The sequence below is a fragment of the Lathyrus oleraceus genome, chromosome 2 (assembly GCF_024323335.1).
Source record: "Lathyrus oleraceus cultivar Zhongwan6 chromosome 2, CAAS_Psat_ZW6_1.0, whole genome shotgun sequence".
Taxonomy (NCBI): Eukaryota; Viridiplantae; Streptophyta; class Magnoliopsida; order Fabales; family Fabaceae; genus Lathyrus; species Lathyrus oleraceus.
In genome coordinates this window covers 489024493-489042411 of record NC_066580.1, presented here as the reverse complement: position 1 = coordinate 489042411, position 17919 = coordinate 489024493, and the positions used below count along the sequence as shown (strand labels likewise).

The window sequence follows — 17919 nt, the reverse complement described above, 5'->3', positions numbered from 1 at the left end:
CCATTAGTGCATAGAACAATCAAAATGGTTCTTGTTTAGTATAACAGATGCGAGGGATGCTAATACCTTGCATAACCGACTTCCTTACCCTATTTTCTCTTCCCCCAGGTTTTATAGGTGTTTTCCCTTTCCTTCGGGAATAAATAAAGTTTGATGACGACTCTGTTGTATCTTCGTGCGTGCGATGCACTCAGGTATATTTCGCGTAGCTTTAATGATAATTGGCGACTCTGTTTGGGACACACTGCTTTAAGCAAAAGAGAGTCAAGTCTAACTTAGTTCTATTTGCGATGAAAGTTAGCTTTGTTGTTGTGTTTTCTTCTGTATTCTTTTTGTTATCTCATTGTATCATAGCTACCTTTTATCTGTTGTTGGTTCTCATTGATATTATTGGGATCTTTAATTATTGGTACTTTGTGAGATAAACTCTCTACCGAGTCTAAGGAAAACCATAGGATTAAGATGATGGTTGTGTAGTAGAGGCCCGTGAGACATCTTACTTGTTGGGACGATACAAAAACCCCACCTAGAGTAGATTCTCTTGGAGATATTATTGCCTGGCGAGCCTTCGTCACGACGATAATGTTTTCAAGTTGAATCAATGACTTTAGGGACCGTTTTAGAGCCTTAGAGTTGATGGTTGTGTAATGTTAGCCTGTGAGATATCTTCCTCGTTGGGAGAATACGAAGACCTCGCCTATAAGAGATCATCTTTAGGATATTATTGTCCGACGGGCCTTCGTCATGGCCATATTATTCTGAAGAAGGATCCATGACTCTAGGAACCTATCAACCTTAGAGCCTACCTATGAGGTTTCTATAATTAGAGATACTTATTTTCATAACCAACCTGAGAACTTGTTCATACTTGTGATCATAAAACACATGCATTCACATTTCATCAACATGCATGCATATCATTTTCCAAATAAACAAAAACTGATTTTTACCTCTCATCGTCTCCAGTAAGTTAAGCTAATTCCTCGACGTCAGCACACTACTCATGCCAATACAAGAAGAGCAATGAATGAGCTTCAACAAGAATAAGCTACCATGAAAGAGGAAATTAACAATGTTAAAAGTAAAATCAATCAGATGTTAGAGACAATGTTGGCTATAGCTAGAAGAGAATATGAGATCCGCGTTGCCACCGCTGCAAAGAATGATATTCCTGTTCAAGTTCCTACTTCATATTCAGGACCTTTAGTTCCCGTTCCCAATCCTGTGATTTACGATCTTCCTTCTGGTTTCACTAATCTGCCTGAGGGAACTCATGTCCCTCAATCTGCACATACTTTCGGGGTTGCTGATGGATTGATTGCATAAAGGTTGTATGTTGTCAATCAAATCCTCACTCCTCACATTGATAAGGAGACCCAAAATAAGTACGAAATGCAAGATTATCAAAGGGATGCTCCAACGGTCAATCCCGTTGCTACTTAGGATTCCGAAGCTATACAAACGTGTCGTGCCTTGACAGAAAAAATGACAGTCGTAAATGAGCATAATTCAACCAGCTTGAGTGCTTTGGAAATGTGTCCAATATCTGATGTGGTGATTCCCCTTAAATTTAAAGCGTCAAAATTTGAAAAATACAAGGGTCTTAGTTGTCCAAATATACAACTGAAGATGTATTGCTGAAAGATGGCTACACATGCCAGAGATGACAAGCTCATGATTCATTGTTTTCAAGACAATCTGGCTGGAGCGTATACATAATGGTATATGCAATTAGAGCGCAACAACATACGCACTTGGGCTGAGCTGGCTGAAGCGTTCACGAAACAATATAAATACAACATTGACATGATATTTTTTTTAAATTTATTTGTTACAAGACCTTCCAGTGTTGAAGGTGACATCCCATAGGTAAAAGATAAAGAGCTTCTGTAAGGTTCCGATACATGAGCAGGTCAGGCATATTATTGTTGATTTCGGTCTCCTATTTATGGTTGACTGCTCATTCACCATTTAGACGCTTCACTTTAGACATCTTTTGTTGAGAGATGGCACACAGATACATCTTTCATTTAGGGAGATAACTATCACTTTGGATGATGTCTCCTCCCTGTTCCATCTCCCCATCATCGATAGATTATTCACCTCGCCTATTATTAACTTAGAACTTGCATGTGTCGTGATTGTACGGGATTTGAGAGTTACTAAGGTGATCGTGCTCAAGGAGTTTGATGACCGTAGGGGAGCTCACTTTCGTATGTCTTGGCTTTGGGACAAGTATACCGAGCTTATGGAAGCACAAATGTACGAGGCAGCCTCAAGGGTGTACATGCTACATCCAGTGACATGTACTCTCTTAACGGATAAATTTCATGTTTATATTGATGCTCGATACCCGTGGCTATTCAATAGCCTCGAGCATAAAAACTGGGCTTGGGGGTGCGTTGCATTGACTATCATTTATGCAACACTTGGAGTTACGACTTCCTTTGAGACCATATAACTTCCTTTGAACATAATTTAACACATTACAAATAACATAAATTAACATTAATAAACAACAACAAACCCTAAACACTACCAGATGACCATTGACGTTTTAACATCTTGATTATCTCATTGACAAATCTTTAAATTGTCGCATCAAACTCGTTTGGTCCCTTAGTTAGCATATAATGAAATATTCTCCAAATAACCTTCAAATCTTCACCGACCTTCAACTTAATAAGATCATATTCACCTTTCCATCAGTATTAATCCAATCTGCACGAAATTCGATCTTACACACCTTTCTATTCTCGGCGTCGGGAAACAAATCATTCAACATGAATCTCAAGACCGCGAGACAAGCGGTGTCCTTCGGAAGTCGGAACTCTATAGGAGAATTCACTTTGTTGAAGTACACTTCTGCCTTAATTAAAAACTGAGGAAAATATATTTTGAAATGTTTTTCTCAATAATAGATGACCCCTATTTATACAAGTTTGGATTCATTCTATATCACATAAAACGGTCGGTGCAATCACAACCGTATAAAATTATTGGCAAAATCATAATCGTTGAAAATTTAACCTACTAGAAATTTCATTGTTCTTGAAATTTCCTGTAACAAAGGAAGAATTTCAAATTTCTAATATGATATTATAAATACCAAATATTTTAAATTTTCTGATATTATTAAATACCGACAATATTAAATTGCACTACTAAAAAATTTAATTTTTATCAAAAATTATAACCTAACTATCAGAAATTTTAGTCGCACTTTTTCATTAAAGTTTGTCCATGAACAATTGAGAAATTAAAAAATCACGTGGGCTGTCAAATTTAATTCGGAGTGTGGGAAGTTAAATTCTCCACAGAGATGCACATAGCAACTTCCAATTGGGCCGAAGCCCATCGATTAGTCTATGAAGTGTAAACGGCAGCTTTAATCCCAAAACGACGACCAATTTTTTAGGGTTTAAAGAAAGTTTGTTAGAACTGACATTGTTTTTCATTTCATTTCATTGTTGACACTACAATGGGATTCTGGGGTTAGTCATCATCTTTCTCCTCCATTTTCGTCTTTCCTTCTACCTCTGAAACTCTACACCTACTTCTTCGATACTCTAGCCGTGAAATTAGCGTTTTCTTTGATTTTTTTGTTGCGTTTCTTCATTTTGGTTTTACTATATTATATTACTTGCTTGAACTTGATAATTATTCTTCATTTTAGGGATTGAAGTGAAACCTGGGAAACCGGTTCCTTATCATGCTGACAATGTGCAAGGAAAGCTTCATGTCACTCAGGTTCTTATAATTCTTCATTTTTGTATTATTGCTTTTGTCATTGGGATTTAATCATGGAATCAGGGTTTATGTTTTAGAATTAGATCTTGTTTTTATACCTCTTTCTGGTATGGATTTTAGATGATAAGTAATAATTTAGCTTGCTCTGGTTATCTTTTCATGCATTAACTCTTAAATTTTCGTTATTGTTGTGTAAATGATTTTCAGAATATCCTTAGTTGATGGTAATGTTTGCTGTTTTGTTATGTTGACTGCCATTTGTGTTTGAAGTATTTTTCCGGGGTTGTGTTCATGGAATCTGGACGAATTTTCAGTGATGTTATATGTTTATCAGGGGTCGAAATGACAGTATGATTCTAGCACTGACCTAGCTAAGCATTATTGGACTTTGGTATAATATTTGCAGGTCTATGTAATTGTATGCATTTGCTTGCTAGGGCACTTGAGGGGTTTGAATTCTGTTCAATTAGTTGTTGAAAATTTTCTTTACATTAGATAAGATTTTATCCATAGTTTCAACACTTTAATTCTGGTCTTGAGAATGATTTTGCCGTTTTTTTAGTAATAATTGCCCTTTGTTGGTTTGAAGGTTATTTGGCACTTGGGGTGTGACTGTAGAATCGTCATGAATTTTGTTTGTGTTATATGTACACCAGGGTTATAAATGATTCGTTCTAGTCTAGTTTTATTTCTTAGATATTGACTTATACCTCTTTTGCTAGTGGTAACACTTGTTTTGCTTTGTTGAATTTCAATATAATATTGTCATTCCTATGTAATATGCATTTATTTACGATGGCATCGAGAGTTCCGGAATCTAGTGAATTGGTTTTTGATGTCTTTTAAGTCTTATAAGATTTTAGAATTACGAATAACCACTCTGATCCTTCTCTTCTTCCCGCCCTCTAAAATTTCAGGCTACTATTGGCAATGGTTCATCAACAGAGAAAAGCATTCTTCAGTGCTCTTCTGGACATAAAAGTGCAGTTTTTTTGTGTACATTGCTGCCAAATAAAGTTGAGTCGTGCCCTCTGAATCTTAAGTTTGATGACGAGGACTTGGTGGCATTCTCAGTCATCGGTTCACGGAGCATCCATCTTTCTGGTTATTTTGTGGCAGATGATGGGGACGACCTGAGGGATGACTATGAGTAGTAAGTATCCTTTTGAAGAACTGGCTTTTGTTGGTTTCTTTTGATTTGAAACAATTTTCAAATTATTTTCACATGATTTTGGATTCGACATATTGATTGTTATACGTGTTAACTTTTTGAATTCCTACTACTATGCTACAGTGATTCAATGGGAGAGGACGTGGCAACTGATTCAGAGGAGTCATCTGAATATGATAGTGAAAATGGATATGATGAACACTTTTTTGATGATAGCGATATGGACACGTATACAGCTTCGCCAGTCCCAAATAGTGGAGGTATTTTGATTTTATCTGTGTTTTCTTGAAGCCATCAAATGATTATATGCATGATCCGCTCTTATCTTATATTTCTTTTTCTTAATATTATGTAGCTTTAAAACTAATGCTCACGTAATATGTCTTTTATGTTTATAGAAGCATAAACATCAACTTTGTCTAATACTCCCTCTGGTCATTATTATAAGGAAAAAAATTTCACATTTTAGATACATTGAATAATCAATGAATCTGAACTATATATGGATTGCTTATTCAATGTATGTTTTTCCAATTATAATGGTCCAGAATGATCTTGCTATGTTATATTCATAAATGGTTATATGCATCGTACATATTTTACTCTAATTAGAATGCTACAGGTTTTATCAGTATGCCCATGGTTTATCATACTGCTTCATAGTTTTCAAGATATTTCAAATTGAAATCAACATGAAAAACAATATATGAATTTTGTTTGTTGACCTTTTTTTAAGTTGTGATTGAGGAAATACACGACGACAATGAGCCTGAAAAGGAAGCTGACCCAGCAAAGCAATCGAAGAAAAAAGAACAGCCAGCTCTCTTGAAAGAGAAACCCATCAAAAAAGAAAGTCAGCCAGATATCAATAGAGGTGACAATAACCTACTTGTTCTGGAAAGTGAAGATGAAGATGGTTTCCCAATTTCCACTTCAAAGCAAGCTAAATCTGAGTCTCAGAAAACAGAACCAGGTGCAAAAGAACAAACGCTCAAAAAAACTGGGAAGTCCAATAATAAGGTAAAAGATGTTGAACTTTCTGCTGGCTTAAAGCGAAAGGGTGAAAGTGCCGATGAGGACGAGCAGCTTCAAGATGGGTGAGAGGCTTAACTACAATACCTCATACAAATGAATTTAAATCTGTCATTTTTCCTGATTGACCTTTTTTCTAGTAAAGGAAAAGAAAATTTTCATATATGTTGTATCTATTTGTGTTTGGATGTGTCGCATTTAATGTTTTTGATAATGATTTTTAGGAAAAAGAAGAAGAAGAAGAAGTCGAAAGATCATGGTAAGGAGGAAGTTGCTCATGTACCTGAGACTAATGTTACTGTGCTAGATGAAAAGCATTCTGAAGGTGAGGAGATTAAAACTACAAGTGATCAGAATGATGTTTCCCATGCAAAGGATGGACATGATGGAAAACTATCCAATGATGAGTAAGTGCTTTCATTCAGTAACTATAATATCAATTGCATTGCACAGTGGCTTTGGTCGTGTGAATAGTTGATTGAAATATTAATCTACAATCTAGAGTATTTCAACCTTTTAATAATTGATATGTAAAGCCAACTTTTTCTCTCTATTTGATTAACTATTCTTAGAACACAACCTGGTCAACTTAAATAAACCCATTGCCAAATTATTTTTACTCTTTTACCTGGCATCATCGCCGGAGTAAAAATATCCTTCATTGTTTTGGGTTTTGCATTGCTAACTATTTGAGTTTATGCTGTATTGGAACAGAGTCCTTGTTGAGAAGAAAAACAAGAAGAAAAAGAAGAAAAAGAACAAAGAGACTGAAGGAGTAGCTACTGGGAATGAAATTGCTACAACTGTTGAAAATCAGAAGTTGTCTACCTCTGAGGAAAAAGGGAAAGGTCAAACTGAAGCCAAGCCATCTAATGTGAGAACATATGCAAATGGGTTGGTTATAGAGGACATATCTATGGGTAAACCAGATGGCAAAAGAGCTGAACTTGGAAAGAAGGTTAAACATCATACACACATCACATACTGATATTTTGATATGAATTTTTTCTTTGTTTCACCAATTTTATAATACAATTTCTTCTTAATTCCTTGTTTTATTTTCAGGTCAGTGTTAAATATATTGGCAAGCTGAAAAAAGATGGGAAAATATTTGACTCATGTGTCGGAAAAGCACCTTTTAAATTTCGCCTTGGTATGTAATTATGTACTTATTTGGTGCATTTTTGTTTTACTGATTTTTGTTTTTCTATGTGCCTTTATCTATTTTTATTGTTTGCAGGTGTAGGACAAGTCATCAAGGGGTGGGATGTTGGAATAATTGGTAATTCATAGTAGTAAAATTTGATGTAGTTTATGTCTTTTTTACAGCTATATAATTTTATTATCGTTACTTATTGCATTTCTCTTTTATTTTTTTCAGGGATGAGGGTTGGTGACAAAAGAAGAATTACAATTCCACCATCTATGGGGTATGAAATTCGCCCACTGTCTCTGATTGATAAATTAATTTAGATAGTGATGCCATCTGTGTTCTATGGATGATTTTGATTAGTTTAATCTCATGTTTTGTTCATTGGTATGCAGATACGGAGACAAACGTGTTGGGGCTATACCACAAAATTCATGGCTTGTATTTGATGTTGAGTTGATTGGTGTTGGTAACTAACTTCAATAATTTTCAGTCTGGTCTTATTAGGGTGAAAAAAATGTTGACGTGCATCATTCATTTGCCATTTTTTCGGAAGTGGTTTTTACCTCTTGACTCTGCAAGAGGTTAGAGCTGAAGTTTTGTAGGAAATTATAGTTACAATTTGCTTTTCTTCATCCTTATAACGATGTTGGTCATCTGGAGTGTGAATTTGATGGAAACTTTATATCTGATATTTGAAGGATTTATTTTTGGTATAAAATTTGAAGGATTTTTATCTTGTTTCATATAAAATTTTCACTTCATTTCGCTAAATAAATCCTCTTCCACAGTGTTTTAAATTTTTGTAGAGTTAGAGTATGTAGTTAAAATCATTAAACATCCATTGGCAAGACTTCAAAACTTTTTCAAGTGTTCAAATTTTGACATAATATTCTTGTTAGACATTGTTAAATATAAACCATTCTTTGCCAAAATGTCTTATGTTCATTTTTACTCATCGCACCATTCAAGTGTTATAATACACCTTGTTTCAAACAGATTTTATAATTGGGGTGTAGGAGTATTTTAATTTTGGGTTATTTAATGATTGGGACAATTGCCAGAGTTTGTATTGAAGTTAAAATGTTGGTAGTAAATTGGAAAAACATTTTAAAGTTTCACATTGTACATGATTGCCAGAGTTTGTCATTTTTACTTCATATCCTTTTGGGAACTGTCAATAATTAATATCATGCCGTGGTTTGTTTTGATATTTCTTGAATTTTTTGGCACTAGAAATTTTAATATTTTAAAAGAAAAATTAATATTCGAACAATCAGCTTTGGTTGAGTATTGTTATAGTTAGCATTGATTGAGTATGTTGTTATCGGATTGGGCCAACAATTCACTAATGCTCTCTTGCATTATTGTCGGACAATTTCTTTTTCACTCTTTGGCGAAAAGTAAAAAATCGTAATTTTTGGAGATGTATTTTCAAAGAAATATATATATCAACAACATGGTCCACCCTCACCTTCTTCTTCTACATCTAGTGTCACTTTATAAAATCATTGGATATAACCATATATCGTACTCCGACGAGGAGCTGACACGATGGACATACTTTGGGACCAAATAATTATAGTACTCTACAAAAAGTTCATCAGCATCGACCTTCTCCTTCTACATCTAGTGTCACTTTATAAAATCATTGGATATAACCATATATCGTACTCCGAGGAGGAGCTGACACGATGTACATACTTTGGGACCAAATAATTATAGTACTCTACAAAAAGTTCATCAGCATCTACGTGGAGGATGATGGCAGAAGCAACAACAATGGGGTCCATAGGTATTACCCTATATATACCAGAACTATTGTAGGATTTACTTAGGTAAATGTTGATACATAAGTCGAGTCGGACAATGTTCAACTTAGGTAAATGTTGATACATAAGTCGAGTCGGACAATGTTCAACATACAGCGAAAATCATATTATATCAACTTCAATTTAAACTTCTCCAACAAAGTATTAAACTCAACAACATAGTTTGACATTATGTCAAAAACATAGCAAACACTCCGTTCCCGATATTAGAAGATCAGACCACTAAAATCACTAAATTACGATAAACGGTAAATAAAACGAAGAATAGCTCCAACAAACCACCTTCCACACACAACAACAACTTTACTCCTGAGTATCTACAAGATGTTTATGGTGGACAACATTAAACAAAGGGAAACAACTTCAATATGAACAGTGTTAAAAAATACGAAATTAGAGAAATACACAAGATATCATACATCCAATACACAATCAACTTCACCATAATTCCTCATACTTTCTTTTTTAATGATCAATGATTTGATTTGTTCGTTCATAGATTGAAACTAGAGTTTTTATTATAAATAAAGACCTTCGATCACTTTTCAAATCATATGAAATACTTCAAAATTTTCCCTTTATTCTTTTTTTTTTGTTCTTTAAAATTTTGGAGTCTCTTCTTCATTTAAAAAAAAATCTGGAACCGAGCAAATTATGAGTGATCTTATAACAATATCTAATGATGTGTTATAGAAAGGTGTCTATAGTACACTATAGTTTGACTGAATTATTTTATCATGTAGTAGTAACCTATTTTGTGGCATACATAGTTTTTCTTCATAAAAAAACTCTACACTACACTAAAATCAACTAGTCCTTCTCTCCCTCACATAATTTCAATATGTTGTTTGACCGAACATATCACAAATGACGTTTACAAGGATGATACAGGAAAACTAGTGAACTATTTAGTTCTTTTTCATATGTAAGATTCTCTCATAGAAGATTTGAATCCGTTTCTTGACATAAGATTGTCAAACTCTTTGTTCAAAACATTTAAAGATTGAGTACTACTTCTATAAAGCTAAGCAAAATATCTGAAGACATCAATAATATTTGAGAAAATCAGTGTAAATACACAAACAAATGAGTAATAAAAAATGACTAAAAAATTACTCATAAAAGAGCAACAAGTAGAGCCTACAACAATTAACAATACAATCAAACCAATTGTGTGGAAATAGCATCAACCAGATACCAAACTCGAATTAGAACATAACATTACACCAAAACTACATAATTCAGCCACAACTCATTGCTAAGGCATTGTCGAATTATTCCATCCTTATTGAGAAGTTGCTCCCAAGTGAAATTATCTATATCCAAATGGTTCTCCACCTGCAACATGATACACCAAATAACAGTAAAAATCACTAGAGGTACTTAAATTTCATTTTCAAATCGAATAAATATAATCCTATTCAAGCCCCCAAAGAAGCATACAACAGATATTAATCCAAATTCATACACCCAATCCCAAACTTATGCTGTAAAATCATTTTAAGATTACCTGCTATACAAAAAATACAAATCTGAATAACTCGTTCTTATCGTCTGGAAAACAGGACAACATAAAAAAACAAAACATAAAGACTAAATGATGGTTCAGGATGATTTGAACTCAGTCAATAAAAATGGTGAAACCAATTAAGCAAGATCTCCATAAAGAACTGAACCGTTAACAACCTTCTTCTCTTCAATGTAATCTTCGATCCTTTAAGCCATGCAATCAAATTCTTGTACAATTAACAACCTTCTTCTCTCCAATGTTGAGGAAAGATGCCCCGGATCCTACAAAAGTTTACCAAAGTGTTTTACTTAATGAAATTTCTATCATAAGATTGCATAACCAAAACAAAGATGTGTATAAAGATTCTCAAGTTTTTGGGCCGGAAAAGACATCATAACTATAACTAAGAATAATAGCATGGGGCAAAAGGGAAGGTGGAATACTTTTTTTATAAGAGACCTTTACACCATATTTTCACCAAAAACCTTAAAGCATTAGATATATGGGTTACCTCTATTGTATATCCAACATTTTCTTCATTTTAGTCGATGTGGGACTAACCACTCACTTGAATTCCAACAATCTCTCCATCAAGTGTGAATCACCCGCGTCACTAGACTTTATCCATACAAGGGTCCCACTGTCATTCCCCATCAAGCCGAATCATGACTTTGATACCACTTGTTGAAGAGGCCCAAGAGCGCCGATAGCATCATTAAATGTCCATAATACATGAGAGACCTTGACACTAAATCTCCGCCCAAAATCTTAAGGCATTAGGAATACTGGTCACCTCCCTTATATATCCAACAAAAAAGAACAATTTATTTTTGGAAGAAAAGAATGTTGAATAAATCAGGTAGAGAAAAACTTTAAAATATGTTTTAGTATCTATGGCAGTCTTTATATTTCAACTGATAGAGTGAAAGCTGAGATTATTCAAGAAAGTCAAATGAAAATTACCAACAAAAGGATTCTTACCCTATTTCATAATATAAAAGCCTGACTTGTTTTGCCTAAAAAATATATTATAGAGTACAACAATCGCAAAGGCTAAGAAAATGCTTTGGTTCTGGGAATTCAAGAAACTGTCTTAGCAGTTAGGAATGTGCAAAAAACTGAAAACAGAACCCAACTGTAAAACCAAATACTACACTAAAAAGAACCAGACCGTTCTGAGTTCACAAACCGAACTAGTGTTTTAAACATAGATCACTAACCAAACCCGGACTACAAAAATAGAACCAACTGTTGCTCTCACTTATTTTCAAAACAGTTCAGTTTCAACAAACAGAACTTAGTCAATTACAAACTGTACTCACTTTTTTATCTTATTTAAAATAGGCCTTGTGATGTGCTTTTAGACAATTACACGGTAGGCAGACATGATTGCTTAGTCATGCAAAAGAAAAGTATGTGAACACAATCCAAAATAACATAACTTGCCTTTCATGTGGAGGACTTTACCTCTATGTTGCTCAACTTGCACACAAATTGTCCATGACCATACTTCCCGTCAAGCCAAAACTTCAATCAAACCAATACCAATCACGAAAGTATTAATAAAATAGCAACAGACAATTTTAACAGCAATCTTTCATCCAGATAGCAGATTAAGTGCTTTGTGAAGTTATAGGCCAAAGTTATACACATAATAGAACAACCACATACTTTTCATCTATGAAGAAAATTGATAAACTCATTGAACAAATTTTTTTAACAAAACATGGGATCGCAACTATGTTGGCGCCCTAAGACTACCACCTCTAATATATAATATCTTTACATTGCACTATTCTTTGCCTTATTTAATAGGATGCTGCAAATGGTTTCATTTCATGAAATTCCTTAGGTAAGGAAACAATAACAACAATCAAGCCTTATCCCACTAAATAGGATCGGTTACATAGATCGACTTCCGCCATAATGTTTTATCCATAATCATGTTCTATCCAAATCATTAATCTCAAGATCTTTCTTAATAATTTCTCTTATAGTTTTTCTACATCTTCCTCTACCCGTAGTTGTTTGACTCCTCTCCATTTGGTTTACTCTCCTTTCCAAAGAATCTACATGTCTTCTCTCTACATGTCCAAACCACCTAAGTCTATTTTCCACCGTCTTTTCTATTATAGGTGTTACCCCAACATACTCTCTAATATTATCATTTTTAATCTTATCATCTCTAGTGTTACCACACATCCAACGCAACATCCTCATCTCTATTACACTTACTTTATTCTTGTGTTGATTCTTAACCGTCAAACTTTTTGTCTCATATAACATCACAGATCTTACCGCAGTCTGATAAAAAATTTCTTTCATCTTGAACAGTGGGCCAGTTTGTTTTAGCTTTAAAAAAATGGATTTTTTCTTTGTATTTTTGAAAATGGATTCTACAAAAATATTTTTCAAAATATTATAAATTTTTCTAAATTTGTTTTTTATAAATTAAAAGATTGAATTGTTCATTCTATAACATAAATATATATTATTGAAGATCAAAACATAGTCAAAATCATAATTTTTTCAAAAAATTGTATCTTAAAAATGATTTTTATGAAAAGCTATTTGAAATAGCTCCAAAATTAAGTGATTTTTTGAAAAGTTGATATCCAAAAAAAAGTTTCGATAAAATGATGAAATACCTAAAATAACATTTTAAGAATAACTATTCAAATCAAATTTTCATTTGAAGCTTTTATGAAAAGTTTCTTTGTAAATTTTTTTTACACTAAAATATGTAACACTATAAAAATCATCTTTAAAAAAAGCCAAAACAAACGGGCCCGGTATCTTTGTGTCACAAATAATCCTTGAAGTCCTCCTCCATTCCAACCAACCACCCTGCTTGAATTTGATGGTTTACATCCCTTCTATTTCTCCATCGTTTTGTATTACGGACTCAAGATATTTAAAACACGTGACTTGTGGGAAGATATAGTCTCCAACTAGCACCTCTAGGTTAAAAACGCTTCTCATTATACTGAACTTACCTTTCAAATACTCTGTCCTACTTCTGCTTATGTGAAAATCATGCGTTTCCAAAGTTCATCTCCAACCTCTCATTTAAATTCTCCTTCGACTCTCTTAGTAAAACTACATCATCTACAAAAAAAACATGCATCTCGGTGCTAGCTCTCGGAGGCATCTCGGTGCTAGCTCCATATGCAAGTAAACACAAAGTAAAAATTAATCATTATATTAGAGTAGTAAGATAAATTTTAGAAATGCGGATAGCAGAGAGATGAGATATGTAACAAGGCACGAAAACCAAGTCCACTCTTTTGCAACCACGCCACAAAAGGAAGGATGCAAGAACAAATACAAAAACATGATCAGGGAGATGAAGTAATTAAGCAATGAAAAAAAGAACTTTCACGTCACTATTTGAAGATTTATAATAATAAGCAACATTGTTTATAGAGTGGAAAAGGAATAGAAGAGGAAGGTATTTACTAATTCTTACTTTTGTAGCTTGTTGCATTAACATCATTGGTTGTGACAGCACACAACCGTTAAATAAAAATCAAATGCAAGTAAGTGAAAAAATAATAATAATATTACCTGTGTACTCTTCAATATGTTGCCTGATCTAGCAACTGATCCAGTAATTTCTGCTCAGTTGGTCGTGCATGTGGGATTGTGACTCTGTAGTTGTAACTTGTACTAAAGATCTACCTTGTGTTTTTAATACATGAATAGCCATCTAAAAATATGTTTAACTTGTATTCAGCATGCGTTCCCTACAATATTCATCTCCTCAAAATCTTCCTCGGATGAGATAAACCCTTCACTAGGTACATAACCAGCATCTTTCATGAGTTCATTCAACCCATCCATCAGAGGGTAAATCTCGTCTGAATGAGGGTTGGAAGTGTCCCCAACTAAAAATGGAGAAAGCTCTCTGCCAACATCAACCCACGCACAACCCGGAGCCTTTCTCACACCCAAATCCCTCATACAAGTCCTCACTTTTGCTAGTTGGCTCCAACAACCAGCAGCTGCATACATATTTGCAATCAACACATAATAACCTGAATGATCAGGTTTCATTTCCAACAACTTTCCTGCAGCCCATTCCCCAATCACTGTATTTCCATGGATTCGACAAGCTCCTATTAGAGTGGCCCACATTGCTGAAGTCGGTTTGCATGACATCCCTGTGATAACCTCCTTTGCTTTGTCAAGAAGACCAGCCCTTCCAAAGAGATCGACCATACAGGAATAATGCTCAATCCTTGGATTTATTGCATAGACTTCTATCATCTTTCTAAATAGCAATTGTCCTTGTGCTACAAGACCAGAATGACTACAAGCTATTAAAACTGCAACCATTGTCACATGATCTGGTTTAATATTGGACCTGCGCATCTCCTCAAATAGTTTAAGGGCAATTTCTCCATCACCCCTCATACCATATCCCATAATCATGGAAGTATATGTGACTTCATCTTTCCTACTTAATGAATCAAAAACCTTCCTGGCTTCTAAAACTTTGCCGGACTTTGAATACATCTCCACTAGTGAGTTCCACAGTAATAAATGGCCATTAAACTGCTCTTCACGCTTCACCATGTAGCAATGAAACTCTTTACCATGTTGTAGATTTGCTATTCGAGCGCAAAGGGGAAGGACACTAGCAATGGTCACGAAATTAGGTTCAACACCCTCATGTAGCATTTCTCTGAAAATGAAGGAGACTTCCTCAGCTCGATCCATGTGAGCATATCCAGAAAGCATGGCATTCCATGTGATCAAACCTTTCTCATCCATTTTCTGAAACAACATATATGCATGATTGAGATTCCCACACCTTGAATACATTGTAATTAATGAATTTTTTACATTGTCAAACACATCAAAGCAAGTTCTTACAGCATGACCATGAATCTCCGTTCCCAATTTAAGAGCCCCAATGTGAGAACAAGCATTTAATCCAACAACCATAGCAACAGAGTCCAAATGAATCGCCATTCTCATTTGAGAAAACAACTTAAGCGCCCCTTTAAAATTTCCCGTATGCAAACACCCCCCTGCAATGGTATTCCATATAATAACATTCATTTCAATACCCTCCTCTTGCATGCGTCCAAATAGCCGAAATGCTTCCTCCCACATACCCCTAGAGGCATAACAACTTATTATAGTGTTCCAAGAAACATCATCTCTAACAAGCATATTATCAAACAAGTGACGAGCAACATCTAGCTTCCCAAACCTACCATACATAAACACCAACGCGTTGTGCACAAACAAACTCCACTTAATAGAACTATCTCGAATAGACTTATGAACCTCCACCCCGGTATCACAATCTAATAACTCCCCACAAGCCTTGAGAACAGATGGATAGGTAAAATCATCTGGTTGAACATTCTTACTCAACATTTTCTTATAAACAGAAATTGCCTCCTCAAAGAAACTATTTCTAACATACAAAGAGATAACCATATTCCAATGCAAAGGATCCAAACTATTTGAACTCTCAGTAACAATTTGAGCATCAGCAAGTAAATTAAAACTTGCATATAAATTAATAAGCTTAGAAACCAAGATAGAATTTTGATCAATACCCATTGAAATAATATGAGCATGAATCTGTTTACCCTGTGTCAGAGACTTGAGATTGGTGCAAGCCAATAGAAGATGTTTAATGGGTTGAAAGATTAGGTCAAACGAAGCATTTGAAGTTGCAGCATGGTGTTGTATGTGAATGAAGGTTTTGAATGCATTTGATAAATGGCCGTGAGTGACGAAATCCTTGAGGGATGCAATGAGAACAGGAACCATAGAGAAAGATGATGAATCAGTAGAAACGAGTGGTTTGTGAAAGGGTTTTGAGGGTTGTTGTTGTTTCCATGCGTTTGGAATACACTTATGAAGCTTAAACAAGAGCAGTTTTTTAGGACCAAAAGAACTACGCATCAAAGAAGCATCGGTAGGTAATTCTGAGCGGTGTGCCCGGACGCAGCGGCGGGCACGCGGCGGAGCGGGGGTTCGGCTTGGTGCAGTGACGGTGTGATAGAAGTATAAAAGTGGTTATGAAATTATTTGGATATTACTTTTTGTTTTAGAGATTTTAATTTGAAATAATTTAAAATATGTTAATTTTTGTTTATAATATTGGAAATTATATTTAAGTGATCATATAATAAATTTATTAAATTAGTTTTTTATTGTTTCTCTTAGAATTTTTTATTCAAATAATTCACTTTTTAAATTTATTTTTACATTAATTCAGATTTTAATTTTTTTTAAAGTATTCTACTTTAAAAAAATGAAACTAAGTGTTCTTGTTAAGCACAACTCCGATTTTTTAATGGAGACGTCAATTAGAATTAGAATGATGATTGCTCTTGTTATTGTCAACTCAATTGAAGTCAATATATAAATTGACAAATGAGGTGTCAATTGATCTAACGCTAGTGTATATTATGAATTTTTTTACCATAAATAATAAACATTAATATTTAATTAAAAATACTTTACAATACAATACCAATAGCGTCTCACATATCATCGTTAATGTTGGGATGCTAACAATGGTATTGGGGGACACTCTTGATATTGTGGTTGGTGTCTGGCATATTTTGATTGTAGTGGGTTGGTAATTTTGTTGTGTATGAGGTTGTGAGTAACAGATCCGATAATTTTTAAGAGGATTAGACGTTGAAGTTTATTGTGTGTAAATGGTTTGTTGTCGGTCATATAGATACCTATCTTTGAAGATAACCCTAGATGCAACTGATATCTACCCAGGCATATAAGTATTAGTTGGTCTAAATGTGGTTGTCACCACAATATCACGTAAGACATGATCACGACGGTTCCTCCATTTACTACACTCAGATTTAGCGAAGTCATTTTAATTGTCAAAATTTCATTGTTCATTAATTTTTCGCCGGTGTCATTGTCTGAGGCATGCCAGGGGTTCTGGAATATTTTGAAGCATTCTGACTATAGTTTCACACGGTCACTATGATGCACATTTGTTAGGGGTATACATGGGTTGGGTCAACCCACAAAACCCGTTCAAACCCATCCAAAAAAATTCAAAAAAGTGGGTCGGGTTGGGTAATTGGATGGATGGGGGTTTAAAAACTAAAAAATCCATTGAAAAATCAGATATCGGGCAAAACCGGATCCAAACCCAACAAACTCATTGACCCACTAATCAAAAATTTATTATTACAATATTTGATAAATATTATCTTAATTGTTGCAATTTAGTCTCTTAAGATTTATTATTACAATTTTAATGATTTGATAAATATTATCTTAGTTGTTGCAATTTAGTCTCCTAAGATTTACTATTTTAGTGAATCACAACTTTAACTAATTTTGAATGTTTCACTTTTTAACTATTTTGGTGTCAATACAGTTGTATGTCATGCAACTTTAATTTGTTGCTAGTATTTTATAATAATTTTATTAATTGATGATATCATTTATTATTTTATGATTCTAAAAG

At 34.2% G+C, this 17919-nt stretch overlaps 2 protein-coding genes across 11 annotated transcripts; one reads left to right on the top strand and one right to left on the bottom strand.

The window, feature by feature from the left end:
* Positions 1-3383: 3383 nt before the first annotated feature.
* LOC127120851 (peptidyl-prolyl cis-trans isomerase FKBP53) lies at positions 3384-7839 on the top strand. The gene is made up of 11 exons (XM_051051426.1): positions 3384-3494; positions 3677-3750; positions 4668-4903; positions 5045-5181; positions 5658-6018; positions 6178-6360; positions 6668-6911; positions 7019-7106; positions 7194-7235; positions 7335-7383; positions 7499-7839. Exons 1-11 carry the CDS (start codon positions 3482-3484, stop codon positions 7578-7580), a joined length of 1509 nt encoding a protein of 502 aa, XP_050907383.1. The 5' UTR covers positions 3384-3481; the 3' UTR covers positions 7581-7839.
* Positions 7840-9969: 2130 nt separating this feature from the next.
* Positions 9970-16507, bottom strand: LOC127120849 (pentatricopeptide repeat-containing protein At1g71490). Of its 10 annotated transcripts, none has more exons than XM_051051424.1 (5): positions 14013-16507; positions 13442-13603; positions 11888-11972; positions 10957-11238; positions 9970-10726 (listed from the first exon to the last, which is right to left on the bottom strand). In XM_051051424.1, exon 1 carries the CDS (start codon positions 16371-16373, stop codon positions 14178-14180), a length of 2196 nt encoding a protein of 731 aa, XP_050907381.1. In that variant the 5' UTR covers positions 16374-16507; the 3' UTR covers positions 9970-10726; positions 10957-11238; positions 11888-11972; positions 13442-13603; positions 14013-14177. The 10 variants fall into 10 exon arrangements, with proteins under 10 accessions (XP_050907381.1, XP_050907379.1, XP_050907374.1 ...); XM_051051422.1 differs by having other exon boundaries at positions 10957-11242; positions 11913-11972; XM_051051417.1 differs by lacking the exon at positions 13442-13603 and having other exon boundaries at positions 9970-10273; positions 10446-10489; positions 10622-10726; positions 10957-11972.
* Positions 16508-17919: the final 1412 nt, after the last annotated feature.

Excerpts from the sequence above, each read along its gene's own strand:
- LOC127120851 (XM_051051426.1), top strand. Across the intron at positions 7,236-7,334 it reads GTGGGATGTTGGAATAATTG|GGATGAGGGTTGGTGACAAA; the intron begins GTAATTCATAGT and ends TATTTTTTTCAG. Across the intron at positions 7,384-7,498 it reads ACAATTCCACCATCTATGGG|ATACGGAGACAAACGTGTTG; the intron begins GTATGAAATTCG and ends ATTGGTATGCAG.
- LOC127120849 (XM_051051421.1), bottom strand. The coding sequence starts at position 16,373 with ATGCGTAGTTCTTTTGGTCCTAAAAAACTGCTCTTGTTTAAGCTTCAT.